Source organism: Tachysurus vachellii, chromosome 10 (assembly GCF_030014155.1).
Source record: "Tachysurus vachellii isolate PV-2020 chromosome 10, HZAU_Pvac_v1, whole genome shotgun sequence".
Classification (NCBI taxonomy): Eukaryota; Metazoa; Chordata; class Actinopteri; order Siluriformes; family Bagridae; genus Tachysurus; species Tachysurus vachellii.
The window spans coordinates 21,175,426-21,189,823 of record NC_083469.1 but is presented as its reverse complement, the minus strand read 5'-3'; the positions used below and the strand labels follow the sequence as shown (position 1 = coordinate 21,189,823).

At 40.3% G+C, this 14,398-nt stretch overlaps 1 protein-coding gene across 1 annotated transcript in view; it reads left to right on the top strand.

Moving 5' to 3' along the window:
- The window catches only part of LOC132852815 (formin-like), a 69,875-nt gene continuing 55,477 nt past the window's right edge, over positions 1-14,398 (top strand). The window contains exons 1-3 of the mRNA XM_060880262.1: positions 1-2,414; positions 4,441-4,561; positions 11,014-11,075. Of these exons, the coding sequence (XP_060736245.1) occupies positions 702-2,414; positions 4,441-4,561; positions 11,014-11,075 (1,896 nt within the window). The 5' untranslated portion in view covers positions 1-701. The remainder of the gene's footprint in view (positions 2,415-4,440; positions 4,562-11,013; positions 11,076-14,398) is intronic.

The window sequence follows — 14,398 nt, the reverse complement described above, 5'->3', positions numbered from 1 at the left end:
GTAAGTTTGAGTAATAAGATACCTGGCTGTAAATGTTCTTCCCAAGGAGTAAGGAGGGGGAAAAAATAAGGTAGGGAGGTACAGAGGCATAGGTAACACGGTGTGACGCACTCTACACGAAGCCACGCAGATTTTCACAAAGACAGCACTGAACTTTGGTAGACCTACAGACTGTTGCATGTTTTCAACGAGAAGGAAGAAATCACAGAGGCCGGGAGTCTGCCATGCGGAAAATGCACGCCAAGGATATTTCTGGACCCGTTTTCATTCAAAGCTTGAAGAGAAGTATAACTTTTTAGCTTCCATAAAGATTATTGAAACTGCCAGTGCTTGTAAACACGATTCATTTGATATGGGCAGAACTGTCAGCTGAATGAAGCCCTAATCTGTAGCACTGGAATGTCTGCTTTTTGTTGAAAGAACTAAAAATGTCATGTGGTGGAAAAGATTCACGCTAATGTTTTGACAAGCACACAGTTTGAATACAGCTTTATCTGCCTAAAGGAAGCAAGATAAGAGGGGATTTTATTGAGGCTATAATCGTAGCCCTCCTGAAGTGGGCAAGAACAAACAGGGGATTTGCTCTGACAAAAGACTTCTGTTTTCTCAACCAAATGAGCTCTTTGTGACACTGACTGGATACACAGGGGTGATCTAACTGGTATTTTAAGTGGATTCGGGAAAGCTGTTAAATTCCTGTCATGGAAGGGAACAATTCACCTGGGTCATTACTCCATAAGTTATTAGCCTCACCTAGGTTTGCAAAAAGAGAATCTCAGCAGCAACCCGGGGAAAGTACTGTGTTAAAGTCGTTCCGGACGTTGCCCAAGGAAGAGACGTATGAACACCCTACTAACCATAGTGATATTAATACCAGCTGTGTCCGTGTTGGTTCTCCAAATGAAGAAGTTTTACAGAGGTCTCCTTTTCTTGATTGGAGAAGGCCCTTTTCTTCTTCCTTTGCTGACTTAAACTCAGATGTAGTTCAAGTCACCAGAGTGGAGACCTACATTGACAATGAAAATGAAGAGGAGAAAGTTATTGACAATGAAGATGAAGAGGAGAACGTTATTGACAATGAATATGAAGAGGAGAAAGTTATTGACATTGAAAATGAAGAAGAGAAAGTTATTGACATTGAAAATGAAGAAGAGAAAGTTATTGACAATGAAAATGAAGAAGAGAAAGTTATTGAGAAATCCTCATCTCTTGAACAGAACTGGGATCTGCATCATCATGGAAGGGAGAGTTATTTTTCTAAGACACACTCCATACTATCTGAGTTGACGAGAGGAGATGACAGATCTCTTCTGAACAGGACGTGGTCTATTGAGAGTTCTGACAGAAAGCAGGAGTCATCTCCTTACACAGTAGATGATTTACGACACAAGATTTCACCTAAAGGACTTCTGGTGGATTCTTATCAAAACAATGGTGATGGACAGAGAGTTTCTCCATACAGGACTGAAGACTCTCTTCACGTTTCTCCATCTAAAATTGAGAGCTCTCCTTACATTTCTGCGCTTAAGCTATATACAGAGTCTGAAGCTATACCAGCAGCAGATGGAAATGTTTTGGACTCCGGGTTGCATTCAGAAAAGCAAATTTCCCACGAAGAAGAGAGTTGTGGAACAGCTACTCCAAATACGAGTTTCATCAGTTCAGAGTCCCTCAGCTCTATAGCTGTTACCTCTCCAAGCTCCACTGTCCAGCCAGGAGGTGACATGACAAAGGACGCTTTATGGACGGATCAGAAAGAGTCCATAAATGATTCTGTACCAGGTGCTACATCTCCTTCACAAGTCATCACAGAGGACCTGCCTGCCATCAAGAACACTACATCAATCCCATCCACGTCTCCTACTCACAAATCGCTCTCTACAACATCAGCCAAGGAACCATTCCAGATGCCAGCGCTGTTCAGCGGTGTACGGGTACTAAAAAAAGGTGCTGTGGGAGACGATCGAGAGACCGTGTCTGAAATCAAGCAAAAGGATACAGACCGGGCACTGCTGAGCCTGAAACAGCATGTCAACAAAGCCAAACTCAAACAGCATCAAACCAGCACCTCCACACACAAAAAGGGAACTGATCCCAAAGCTGGGGCTGAGTCCAAAAATCAGTGGCGGCGAATGTTAAATTTTGATGAAACCCGCAATGAGGAGAGCATAGAAAAAGAGCCAAAGGGCAATGAAGGCCTCAATACAGGAGAGAAATTACAAGCACATGATACACCAGGGGAGTCCTTCAAGTTTTTGTCTAGTTTTAAGCCCCTTTTTAAGGACAGTGTCGGAGATACTTCAGTTGACGTAGAGGCTGTCAAGAAGAAAAGAAAAAATGACAGAGAGCTACTGAAGTCCATCTTTGAGAAACAGCCAAGCAAATCATTGAGCATTGACAAGAGTCCAGGAGAAGTATGTATCACTCAGAATTTGTTTACCTGTACAAACAACAAGGACAAAGATGGTCCTTGAATTACATTCTTGAATAGTTAGGAGCAATGTACTGTCTAGCTATTATCTTCAGTCTTAACTATTGCTATGGTGTAATTATTAAATGTCTGATTAACTGTTTAATGTCCATATTAGTGTCCATAAATGTCCATAAAAGGGAAAGCATGAAAAAAATTGAGAAGCAGTGAGATTCGTATCGAAAGTTTCTTTGAAGCATTTTACCATTATATATTAAGTCCATCTCATGGAATAGATTATTATAATATATCATTTAAATCCTGTTTTCAATTCCGCAGCTTTTAAAACACTTCATACATTTCAGTAATCATAAAATGCACTTTTTATAGTTGCCTCGGGGGTTTCCTCCGGGTACTCCGGTTTCCTCCCCCGGTCCAAAGATATGCATGGTAGGTTAATTGGAATCTCTGGAAAATTGTCTGTAGTGTGTGAGTGCGTGAGTGAATGAGAGTGTGTGTGTGCCCTGTGATGGGTTGGCACTCCGTCCAGGGTGTATCCTGCCTTGATGCCCGATGACGCCTGAGATAGGCACAGGCTCCCCGTGACCTGAGGTAGTTCGGATAAGCGGTAGAAAATGAATGAATGAATGAATGAATGAATAACAATAACTAGAGTGTTAAACATGAATGAACGAAGTGCATGAAGTGTTAAACATTCTACACTTTGTAATCGGGTATAAGTACAATTTGGGACGTACCTTCAGTCTTTCCTTTCACTTCCCGTATCCTGTTACAGTACTAGTAGTTTTTTTGTAGCTGTCTGGATACCTGAGTTGCATCAAGTCAAGTCAAGTCAAGAAGCTTTTATTGTCATTTCAACCATACAATATAGCTGTTGCAGTACACAGTGAAATTAGACAACGTTTCTCCAGGATCAAGGAGCTACATAAAACATAGACAGGGCTAAGGACTTAGTAAGTTAGTGCAACTGTAAGTGCAACTGTGCAACCTGGTGCAAACAGTGCAGGACAAGACAGACAAGACAGTGCAGGACAATACAAACAAGACAGTGCAGGACAAGACAGACAAGACAGTGCAGGACAATACAAACAAGACAGTGCAGGACAAGACAGTGCAGGACAAGACAGTGCAGGACAATACAAACAAGACAGTGCAGGACAAGACAGTGCAGGACAATACAAACAAGACAGTGCAGGACAAGACAGTGCAGGACAAGACAGTGCAGGACAAAAGACAGTGCAGACAAAAGGTTACAAGACAATACACAAAATACAAAAAAGACAATACACAAAAGACAGTAAACAAAAAACAGCACCGACCGGCCAGTGTCAATACTATATGTAAATACTGTATGTTCAGACAATATCGCGAACAGTAATACTAGAATGAACACAGTTTCTTAGCAGCAGGTCCCTGAGATAGTGTATAAGATTGTGCAAAAACAGCAACAACTGAAATATTCTACAGTATGTGCAAAATGACTGAAATGTTAGACAATGTGTAAAAAAAGAGCAAAAAAGTGTGCAAAACAGCATGTAAACAGTTTGTAAACAGTAAGTATGTAAACAGTTAAACAGTTTGATGAATGCACTGTAAGCAACGTGTAAACAAGTTGACAGATGTATATTAGAATTGTGTGTATGTGGGGTAGGTCTGTGCAGTCCATACAGATGATGTGCGTGTGTATGTTGTGCTCAGTACAGAAAACAAATAAATAGAGAAAACAAATACATTTTAATAAAAAAAGCCACCCTGATAGACTAACAGCATGAATAGGGGTAAACCTTTTTATTTATATTATGAGAAAGCACTTACAACTCTACAGCCAGCTATTATATAAAAGAGAAGTGATGGGACAAAACCTGGGTATTTCAATCAGTTTCAGGCTTGATTTCTATCACATCTCATTAATTAAGGTTGCTTAGTCAAGTTTTTGTTATTGTTATTGTTGCTACAACTATTGAGGGCTTGATCTATAACCCTTACATTGATATTTTTTTAAATCCCAGACTGAGCTCACCTCTCCAGGAGAAAGTGAGGACAGGACTCCCGGGAGACTTCAAGCAATATGGCCACCACCTAAGCCTAATGATGAAGTGGAAAAAGTGGGACTCCGTTACACCGAAGCAGGTCGGTGGTGTTTTAAAGAGCAAGCATCGATCTATGTACAGAAATATACACTTCTCTTTCTGTTTGCTTTAGCAACAAACATTCCTCAGTTTTGCATTTGAATCTAATTCTAAGCTGCCGAATGGGAGCAACTTTGCATCGCAGTGGCAGATGGGTAGAAGTATATGACACAGTTGTATTTTATGATTAAAGTAGTTTACTGCATATCTGCACACTTTTAATATCTGCTCGATGTTGTGCTATCCAGATGACATTTAGATTTCAATTCAAGAATAGTTTTTTTTAAAATACGTTAATAGAAAATCCATTAAACTGTCAAATCCATAGTATAACTGAATGATTTACTGTGTTTGTTTTGAATTATGAAATGAAAAACCGATAAATCCAGCAGAAAATATAAACAGCAGTAACACATCCGCATTAAGAGCTTAGTAGTTTATCCACTTGTGAAGTTTAAAAAGGAGGGGCAAAAGGGCACAATGAAGGGCAATTCCATTTCAGCACTGACTTCACACCCTGCTATTACTGATGTAGGTATTGTGTAGACTCATACATGAGCATTGTCCTGATTTCACCTGAAATACCAAACATCACACATCATTCTTTTGGTGAATTTGTATCAACGGTTGGTTTCTTCTGGACAGAATTCATGTTTCCTCGGAAAAATCCACCATAGTGAAGATCTCGTACTTTCAGCTTTTCCCGTTAGGGGTCGCCATGACGAATCATCTGTTTCCACCTAACTCTATCCTCGGCTTCCTCTACCCTCTATGTTCTCATTTAACACATCCATATATCTCCTCTTTGGCCTTCCTCTTCACCTCTTACCCAGCAGCTCCATCTCCAATACCCTTCTACCAATATAACCATCTCCCTCCTCTGTACATGTCCAAACCATCGCAATCTAGAGAAGATACAAAATACAAAAATAGGGCACCAAGTATTTGAAGAATTTCGTAGTAAAATTAACTTGAAACTGTTGCGTACATCAAATTAGACACTTTTTTTGATTGTTAAACCTCTAACGTCATTAGACTCATGCTACATTCACACATACGAAGTCATCTGTAGCCATTGCTACTACTAGTTGCCATAGTAATGATGTTTATCAGTGGGTGGTGCAACTACCATGCTACCTGAATAAACAAATCAGTTTTCTTGGCATTCAAATGAAATATTCTAGAAAGAGATTTGGCATATGTGTATAAAATTCATCATACAGTATATCATATGATATGAGATGAAGCTAAAGCAGCGTGTGCTCTTTTACACAGATCACATGTGCTCTACTGCATTCATGCCTGATTTGTAGTCACTGTACTAAGTCGCTCCATATTTGCATAAAGTTAAATTCTCTAATTTCTCAAATTCGCATCGTTTTACATGCCCACGTCTATTCACCGACGGACACTGTCGCTCATGTCACCAGAAATCTTCAGCTCTGACTAAAAACAGATCATCTCCGGTGGCTTTGTCTCTGTGAGTCAATGAATGTGTGAATGTAGCTTTACATGAAGATTTGGGAAGATGAGAACATTTTCTGTAGTCTCTGGAAACATTTCATGAAGATGAAATCTTTTTAGTGACTTGAATCATTTGAATCAGTTCAGTTAAATGATTCATGCACGTTTACTCACCGACTGGGTAAATTACACAGTTTGCCCGAACATGTAACTTGATCATGCCACATTGAACAGCTTAAGCAGTGTAAAATAGCTAATAATTATTGCTCTATTTGTTCAACATAATATGCTTGTATGTTTATGCTTAGAATTGTTTCTTTCCACAGCTCAACGCAAACTCCTACTAGTAGTACAGTCTGCTAGATTACTAGATCATTCTCTTAATAAACCAAGTGCAAATCTCAGCCATGACTAAAAGGATTCACTCATCTTTCTTTTAGCATACATGATTTTGAATTCACGCAGTTAAAAAGCACTATAAAGGTTTACTGAACCGCTGACACAAATCTCAGTCAGACTAATAACTGATAAACATATAATGTACAAATATCAGTTCATATACAGTAGATAAATCATGTCTAGTGTCTGGAAGGGCTCTGTAGAGTCAGTTAGTCTTTAGTGTAGTTAAAGTATAGGGCAAATCAATTGCCCCTGTAAAGTTCAGTAACAGTTCAACAATTAGAAAAAAGATCATCTTATGTAATTAACAGAGGAGGCACAAATTAAAGGAAAATCCGGTGGCTTTGAGGACAGGTTCGGGGCCAGTTTTTCCCCCCACACCCATAAATCTACTGAACTCTACACTAGAACCCTGATGTCTCACTAATACTTCACTGTCTGTAATCACATTGCAGTTCTGCTCTAACCTTTACATTTTCATTCATTTTCTACCGCTTATACGAACTACCTCGGGTCACGGGGAGCCTGTGCCTATCTCAGGCATCATCGGGCATCAAGGCAGGATACACCCTGGACGGAGTGCCAACCCATCACAGGGCACACACACACACTCTCATTCACTCACACAATCACACACTACAGACAATTTTCCAGAGATGCCAATCAACCTACCATGCATGTCTTTGGACCGGGGGAGGAAACCGGAGTACCCGGAGGAAACCCCCGAGGCACGGGGAGAGCATGCAAACTCCACACACACAAGGCGGAGGCCATGGAGGTGTGAGGCGAACGTGCTAACCACTAAGCCACCTTGCCCCCCCTTTACATTCTGTTACATCTTTATATACAGTTTCTTACAGAAGTGAGTACACCCCTTACATTTTTGTAAATATTTTATTATATTTTATTATCTTTTCATGTGACAACACTGAAGAAATGACACTGTGCTACAATGTAAAGTAGTGAGTGTACAGCTTGTATAACAGTGTACATTTGCTGTCCCCTCAAAATAACTCAACATACAGCCATTAGTGTCTAAACCACTGGCCACAAAAGTGAGTACACCCCTAAGTGAAAATGTCCAACTTGGGCCCAAAGTGTTAATGTTTTGTGTGGCCACCATTATTTTCCAGCACTGCCTTAACCCTCTTGAGCATGGAGTTCACCAGAGTGTCACAGGTTTCCATTGGATTCCTCTTCCATGACAACATCAAGGAGCTGGTGGATGTTAGAGACCTTGCGCTCCTCCACCTTCCGTTTGAGGATGCCCCAAAAGATGCTCAATAGGGTTTAGGTCTGGAGATGCTTGACCAGTCCATCACCTTTACCCTCAGCTTTTTCAGCATGGCAGTGGTCATCTTGGAGGTGTGTTTGGGGTTGTTATCATGTTGGAATACTGCCTTGTGGCCCAATCTCCAAAGTGAGGGGATCGTGCTCTGCTTCAGTATGTCACAGTTCATGTTGGCATTCATGGTTCCCTCAATGAACTGTAGCTCCCCAGTGCCAGCAGCACTCATGCAGCCCCAGACCATGACACTCCCACTACCATGCTTGACTGTAGGCAAGACACACTTGTTTTTATACTCCTCACCTGGTTGCTGCGACACACACTTGACACCATCTGAACCACATAAGTTTATCTTGGTCTCATCAGATCACAGGACATGGTTCCAGTAATCCATGTCCTTGGTCTGCTTGTCTTCAGCAAACTGCTAGCAGGCTTTCTTGCACATCATCTTTAGAAGAGGCTTTCCTCTGGGACGACAGCCATGCAGACCAATTTCCAGACCAGTGTTGAACTTCCAGTGACCAGTATGAAAGCGTGAGAGTGATAACACCAAATTTAACACACCTGCACCCCATTCACACCTGAGACCTTGTAACACTAAATGGCTAATTGGGGAAAAATGGCTAATTGGGCCCAAGTTGGACATTTTCACTTAGGGGTGTACTCACTTTTGTGGCCAGCGGTTTAGACACTAATGGCTGTGTGTTGAGTTATTTTGAGGGGACAGCAAATGTACACTGTTATACAAGCTGTACACTCACTACTTTACATTGTAGCACTGTCATTTCTTCAGTGTTGTCACATGAAAAGATATAATAAGATATTTACAAGAATGTGAGGGTGTACTCACTTCTGTGAAATAATGTATCTAGTAGGGATGAGCGAGTACAGCATTATCTGTATCTGTATCCATATCTGTTAACCATATGAATTATCTGTATCTGTATCCGTACTCGGAGTGGGTGGGGCATAACCCGGAAGTGGGCGGGGCTTGTCGTGAAATGGTCGGGGCTTTAACCGGTAATAATTTATTTGTAATATTTATAACACTAGCTTACTACCTTTATGTTTTTATGAAAAACAGCAAAAACGTGTCAGACACTCAGTGTCTGGTTACTGGTTAGAGACAGCTGAAGGTTTAAAAAAGAAAAAAAATCTCCGACAGGCAGAGACGCAATGCGAGTCGCATTCTACCAAGCAAGCACCACGTCTGAACGAACTCACGTTTACCAGAACTCTACTGGTTAGTAAGTACGTATTATTAACGTTACAACCTGAAGTAAAAAGCTGAAGAAACCCTAAACGTTAACGGAAAAGACCCGCGAACCCGAGTGACTGAGTGAGAGACAGAGAGCTGTTCTGTGTGTGACTGTGAGTGAGCAGAGCGAGACACAGCAACACAATACATCTGTATTTGTGTAGGGGAGGGGCGCTGTGACTAGCCTATCACTGTAGGGGAGGGGCGCTGTGACTAGCCTATCACTGTAGGGGAGGGGCGCTGTGACTAGCCTATCACAGAACGCTGACACAATCAGATACACAATGATGATTTTCATTCAATCCGAGCACAGATATTGACTCGTATTACTCGTATAATACTCGTACTCGGCAGAAGTGCTTTATCCGTACCGGATACTCGTTTCAGCCGAGTATCCGGCTCATCACTAGTATCTAGTACATATACTAGTATATCTTGGGTACCAAGGGATAGTGGTTAACATGTTGGTCTGCCAATCCATAGGTTGTGAGTTTGAATTTCAGGTCCACCAAGCTGCCACTGCTGGGCCCCTGAGCAAGGCCCTTAACCCTCAATTGCTCAGTTGTATAAAAAAAAATTGATGTAAGTCGCTCTGGATAAGGGCATCTGATAAATGGTAGAAATGTAAATGTTACTGATGTACATAATGCACACATTTGCACAGCATAAATAATTATATATATTTTTAGACATATTGTACTGTCTATAAAACTTGCACATGTTCCTATTTTACACAAACTACCTCCCATAATTTTATTTATTTGTTGTACATATACTTACATATTTATATGAACTTGTTCCTTATATCCTGCACTTGTTCCTGATATTTGCACTTCTGGTAGATGCTTAACGGCATTTCATTGCTATCTACCTTTACTATGCACTGACAATAAAGATCTATCTATCTATCCATCCATAAATCCTTCCATCCATCCATCCATCTATCTATCTATCTATCTGGGACATTTTCCTGGCATGGTTTGGGCCCACATCTATAAGGAAGGTGCGCTACACTATCACTTGATAATACTTTTTTATTCTGATTGGAGTAGATTTTTCCAAGGTGTCCTGTTGTATGCTACACAAAAGCTCACTGATTGGAGAAATGAGAATATAAATTATGTAAATCTTATGCTATGGCCTTGACAGTCACCAGATCTCAACCAGTTTTTCTCCACCATCATCAATACACCAACTGAAGGAATATGTTAATGAAGAACAATCCAGTACAGTTTCAGGGTCTTGTAGAACTGTTGTCATGACACACAGGGTGTTTTGGGAGCTTGTGTGGTTTTCACCCTGAGAACCTTTGCTGAGATCTGAATGTGAGTGTGATTGTTCCCAGTGCCCCTCAGACCCGTTGGTCTGGTTTCAGACTCACTCGATTGTACGGATCCATTCGTCTTATTTACATTATCACAGATGCATACGGAAAAAATGACACAACTCAACCATATATTTTGTTTTTGTATTACTTTGGTGCTATTATGTGCAGTAAGACATTTCACCTCTTCTGTGTCCCACAACGTTCCCCTTCCGCTCATTCTATATGTGTGTTATCAAGAAAATAAACTAAAACACATGCACAGCTTACTTCACTTCCTTAACAACTCAAGTACGAGTTGTGTTCTCATTCACGGCACAGTTCACCTCCATCTCCTTTGCTCAGTTGCCAGATTTATTGAGTGACAGAATTGCTTGAAGCCTGTAATTTTGGAAATCTGGAGAAATGTGCTTCATGTTAGTTGTGTTCTGCTTCACGTAGTATGGTGCTGTTAAATATACCTACATACTGTAAATATGCTAAAACTCTGGATAATCCACCGTTGCTTGATGGATTGCTTATCCTTCCTGTTGGTGCAAGTATGCGATTTTTTTCCATCGTATGTTTTATGATGTAAATGTAGTTTACAGCTAAACCTAATAACACAAACACATTAATGTTGATGTAGTCCTGTATGTTTTTGCTAAGCTTTACACAAGGGCACCTCTTTAGTGGACACTAAAGTCTCTCCCTCTCTGTGTGAATTTTTTTGTTTTTTAGAGCATCAGGCTGCTCTTCTGCAATTGAAGAGAGAATGTAAAGAGGAAGTAGAAAAACTTCAGGTACGTCACACTTTTTTTTTCCCCCTCTTATCTGTTTCCCTGTAGAAATTGTATTATGCTCACGAAGCACTAGATGTCAGCATACACAGTGAAGTCAAACCACTCACTGTATGACATTTGCTCTGTGCTCAGTCCAGATGAACTAAAACCACTACAGTAAATGAATATAAAGCCAGCAAATGCAGGTTAATGTGCAAAAAAAAAAGCCTTTTACTGTACAACAATCTCTTTGTTTTTAACTGTAAGACAAATCTTACAGACCACCGCACTACATACATATTTATTTTACTAACATAATACAACTGCCCAGTATTAGGTTCATAAACAATATTATATTTATAATACTATAATATTTTGGCTATTTTTGGAGCCATATGTTTTATTATTTTTTTTAATTAGATTATTTCACTTAAATTAAATGTTAAATCTTTTTTTAAATTTTACATTTTTTTTTAATGTCGATGTTTAGATAAAACTTCGCTTCTAGCGACGAGTCAAATAAGATGAAAATCTAGGCTAAGGAATGTCGTAATAAATATAATCATTTTCATAACGTTGGGTTCCATCACTGTAACAAAAAAATGTGAATGTGTGGGGAAAAAGAGAACCATGACTTCAAAGAACTTTACACTTTACACATTTACACTAAATGGTGGGAATAAAAAAGTGATAAGTTCATATTAAAGTCTCAGGTGTAGATGAGAGAAAATGGTGAGATTTAGATTGGATTATTAGAAGTATAAGACCAATGAAATGTAGATAGTGTCTAAACAGAATTGCAAATAGTAATATGTTAATATATATATACATACTATACGTACTGTATAATATATACATACTAAATAAATAGAAATATGTACAATATTTTGTTAATGCAATAAAATACATGACTGAGTGCAGAGTTACTTGGTAGGGAGCAGAGACCAGGTTTGTCTGTGAGCACACAAATACATACGTAGGGTCGCATCATGACAGTGCAAGCTGCATCATAAGGGAGAAATGTTGAAGAATGTGCAAAACTATCAGGAAGCATAATAACAAACATTGTAAAGTGCAGGGTGAAGGCAAGGTATTGTACGGTGCAGGACAGACAAGAGAAATGAGGGGAGGAAAAGCATTACCTCAGTACCACAGCCTCAGTCCGGTGCCTGTTGACTGTAAACATGCTCGTACTGTATATAAGGGCAGAAATGAATAAAGAAGCCGTAATGGACTGATATTTTACAGATGGAGGCCCACCTCCAACCAGCTTCTCTAAATGAAATAGAGACGTTTTCAAGCTGGATGTACTGTATCCTGACGTCTCATCCGTAAAAATGACACTAAAAAACATCCCCAAAACATTGGTTTGAATTCTTCTTGTGTGTCCCGTACTCATGTATCCGCTGCCCTAATTCGTCCTTTCTGTAACTAACCTGCGGCTGCTGATAGTAAACAGGCTTCACAGACATCTCAGGGGACAGAATATTTCTGATATTTCATTTGTGTGTGTGTTTCTGTGTTTGTGTGTGTGTGTGTGTTTTTTTTTTTTTGTCCTGTAAGAGATTTGCTGATTTAATGAAAGACATACACACATTAGAACTTAGCTCTCAGGCCTGCTTTCCAAACAAATTAAGCCTAGATTGAGTCTAGGCTTTGATGAACATATCTAGACTGGCTTTGTGTATTGTTCAATGAAACAGTCACACAGTAATGAGCTGAAAAAGTCTTTGTTGCAGTAACTGATACTTTTATTCCTGTTCGAGTAGCTGTAACTTTATAATAAGTAATCCCTCTTTTTCTGTGTGTGTGCATGTGTGTGTGTACGTGTGTGTCTGTGTGTGTGTGTGCATGCGAGTGTGTGCATGAGTGTGTTTCTGTGTGTGCGCATGTGCGTCTGTGTGTGTTTGTGTGTGTGTGTGCATGCAAGTGTGTGCGTGAGTGTGTTTCTTTGTGTGCGCATGTGTGTCTGTGTCTGTGCGTGTTTGTGTGTGAGTGTGTTTCTGTGTGTGTGCATGTGTGTCTGTGTCTGTGTGTGTTTGTGTGTGTGTGTGTGCATGCGAGTGTGTGCGTGAGTGTGTTTCTGTGTGTGCGCATGTGTGTCTGTGTCTGTGTGTGTTTGTGCATGCGAGTGTGTGCGTGAGTGTGTTTCTGTGTGCGCGCATGTGTGTCTGTGTGTGTTTGTGTGTGTGTGCATGCGAGTGTGTGCATGAGTGTGTTTCTGTGTGCGTGCATGTGTGTCTGTGTCTGTGTGTGTTTGTGTGTGTGTGTGTGTGTGCATGCGAGTGTGTGCGTGAGTGTGTTTCTGTGTGCGCGCATGTGTGTCTGTGTCTGTGTGTGTTTGTGTGTGTGTGTGCATGCAAGTGTGTGCGTGAGTGTGTTTCTGTGTGCGCGCATGTGTGTCTGTGTCTGTGTGTGTGTGCATGCGAGTGTGTGCGTGAGTGTGTTTCTGTGTGCGTCCACGTGTGTCTGTGCGCGCATCAGTGTGTGTGCATGTGTGTGTGTGAGTGTGTGCGTGCGAGTGTGTGTCTGCGTGTTTCAGTAACACGATCCATGCATTTCTTTGTTATAAAATCTAAATTGTTATGAGCCTGCGTAAGACGTTCTATAGTCAGTAATTAGAGAGACATTAAAGCATGTTCTATAGCATTTATCATGCTAAATATGTCCCAGGTTTTTACACGACTTTCAGAATGATTAATGTTATCCTATGCAGCCACATCCATTATGTCATGGTGTGCTGTTTGTCACAGCCGCATTCGATTGAAGGGAAAACAAAATGGAGATGTTTAGCACTGACAAGCAGAGCGCTGAAAGACAGGAACATGCCTCATTGGGTTCTTTGTATAGTGCCCTTTTTTTTTTTAATAAGAAACATATGGATGTCATATGAAACATTTGTTGCTTTTGCAATTCAACAGACCAAAATATTTTGTGTTTGCCTTCATGGTTGACGCAGGATCATTTCACCAAAAAGCCTTGAATAGTAGGAAGTTGAAACAACTTGATTTGTCATAGTGATGGTCTGGAAGCATCGAAGAATCATTTGAAGCCCGTTTTACACTGTACGAGATAATCTCCCAAAAATGTTGCTCATATTTTATAACTGTATGATATTGTGTGTTCACTTTGACAGAATATAAGATGAAGAGCCTTTATTGATTGATGCAATACGTTCTTACGTCATAAATCTTCGGACCCCAACGCGGTTGCGTAAATCGAACCATTCTTTACAGGGAGCTTGAGATAATAATGACTCTTTTTACTGTCTGTTAGCACTTTTCATATATGTTTCGACATTGCCATGATAGTCATAGATAGTCATAGACACTGCAATGCAATGC